This window comes from Cyprinodon variegatus, unplaced genomic scaffold, assembly GCF_000732505.1.
Source record: "Cyprinodon variegatus isolate N-32 unplaced genomic scaffold, C_variegatus-1.0 Scaffold1580, whole genome shotgun sequence".
Lineage (NCBI taxonomy): Eukaryota > Metazoa > Chordata > Actinopteri > Cyprinodontiformes > Cyprinodontidae > Cyprinodon > Cyprinodon variegatus.
In genome coordinates, this window is record NW_015152033.1 from 16,022 (window position 1) to 17,863 (window position 1,842).

General features: G+C 38.8%; 1 protein-coding gene across 1 annotated transcript in view; it reads right to left on the minus strand.

Moving 5' to 3' along the window:
• The window catches only part of nat10 (N-acetyltransferase 10 (GCN5-related)), a 19,285-nt gene that overhangs the window by 12,791 nt on the left and 4,652 nt on the right, over positions 1–1,842 (minus strand). The window contains exons 5-8 of the mRNA XM_015403848.1: positions 1,302–1,424; positions 1,167–1,228; positions 972–1,086; positions 233–340 (exon numbers count right to left, since the gene is read on the minus strand). Coding sequence (XP_015259334.1) covers positions 233–340; positions 972–1,086; positions 1,167–1,228; positions 1,302–1,424 — 408 coding nt within the window. The remainder of the gene's footprint in view (positions 1–232; positions 341–971; positions 1,087–1,166; positions 1,229–1,301; positions 1,425–1,842) is intronic.

Here is a 1,842-nt window from a genome sequence, read left to right on the forward strand (position 1 = left end):
AGAGTCAGCTGACCTAATTTCAAAGAATATATCACATTATCAAACCTAGAACCAAACAACTCAGAGTAAACCACTAAATGATCAGTAAATATTTTAGACATTCCATTAGCTTCCTAACCCCAAGGATGTTTCTCATTTGCTTGGTTTCCTTCCTGAACGTAGAGCGTTGGCCAATGAACACTGATTTTTATTCATTTTACTGGGTGTGAGAACATTGAGCGGAGCAGCTGACCTGATCCATGGTCCTGCAGCAATCCACCAACACGCCGACAGGCTGGGTGTCTTGCAGAGACTCCTTAATGTCCTTCAGCTCCTGCTCTCTGGGAGATAAACCGTCCTCCTGAAGAGAAGATGGTGACCCGTTAACGTCTAACCGTTTAAAACTCTGAAGGAAAACTTTCAGATGTAGAGTAGACTGAACTGGTTTTTCTGTGGAGTTTTAGTTCATTAGGAAAAAGTAACAAAGAGATCAACAATAAAAGAAAAAAAGTTATGCAAGTTTTGATTTCATCTAAAACGATTATACTGATGGATGCAACAGAAAGACAGCAGAGCCACTGCAGAGCTCCAACTTGACATCTGACCTGAACTAAAACTGCAGGAAGAGACACTTTTTAATGTGAGATTATAGGACTGCAATATAAAAATGTATTTATTTTAAGGCTTTTAACATATGTTCACCATAGGATTAATATATATACATACACACACACATATTTAGTATGTTTTATATTGTATAAAGCTATAGATTCTGTACATATATCTAATTTGTCTGCACCATCAACATAAACTCAAATTCCTGTGAAGTGCAAACCTACTTGGTAATAAACTAGATTCTGATTCTAAATATATCTTTATATTTGATGTTTTAGCTTAAAAACAAAATCAGTTCAGGTTTTTTGAACTTGTTCCCAAACAGTTTCATTGTGTTTGCAGACCAAACCGACGTGGATTTCCCACAGCAGGAGTACCTGAGTCTTTGGAGGGACGGGCTTGATGTTCGCCATGTGGCTGGAAATGGGCAGGATGTTGAGCTGGTCATCGATGACCACGCAGTTTTTACAAGATGAAAGGGACAGGATGAATCTTAAAAACACAACGGGATTAAATCATTTTTGTTCCAGTAATTGAAAATATTTTAATAAAAAAGATGGAGCAGCACTGACCTCTCGTTGAACCTGCCGACTACATCCTGATGAGCCTCAGTCCTGTATCGGGAGTGAACATCCTGCAGGGAAAAGGAAGCTATGCTCATCTGAACTGGGGAACTGATGCGGCAGTAAGATCAGCTCCAGGCCTACCATGGTCATTGTGTAGAGCTGCTTCAGAGAGTTCATGGTCCTGAGGAGAATCACCACGATTCCTCCTCCTTCCACCGTCTCAATAGTCCGGGCCAAGAGGTTAGGGGTGAGCGCTTCAAAATCCTGGATGACAAATGCAACACGAAAAGCACAGATGGAAATTTCTGATGCATTTACCTACATCAGCAGATTTACTCCATTAAATGTTGCTTTGGATCAGTTTTTCTTAACCGACTTCACCTGTAGGTTAAAAAAAATATCTACACAAGGACCTCAGAATCAAAACAGATGAATAAATAACCAGACATAATTGGAAAATCTAACATCATTTGATAAAACGTGTAGAATTTATGTGAAAATGTTTTTAAAGGAACAGTCCGCTCATATTCAGAATTCAAACTTAAATATGAAATTATTCCATCCTGTTCAATAAATGATCAGTGTTTTTAATTCAGAGTAATTTTCATGTGAATGTGCTTTACTGGAGGCATCCATGTTTGTCAAAGAACACTACTGCCACCTACTGGTTAGTGACGTCACG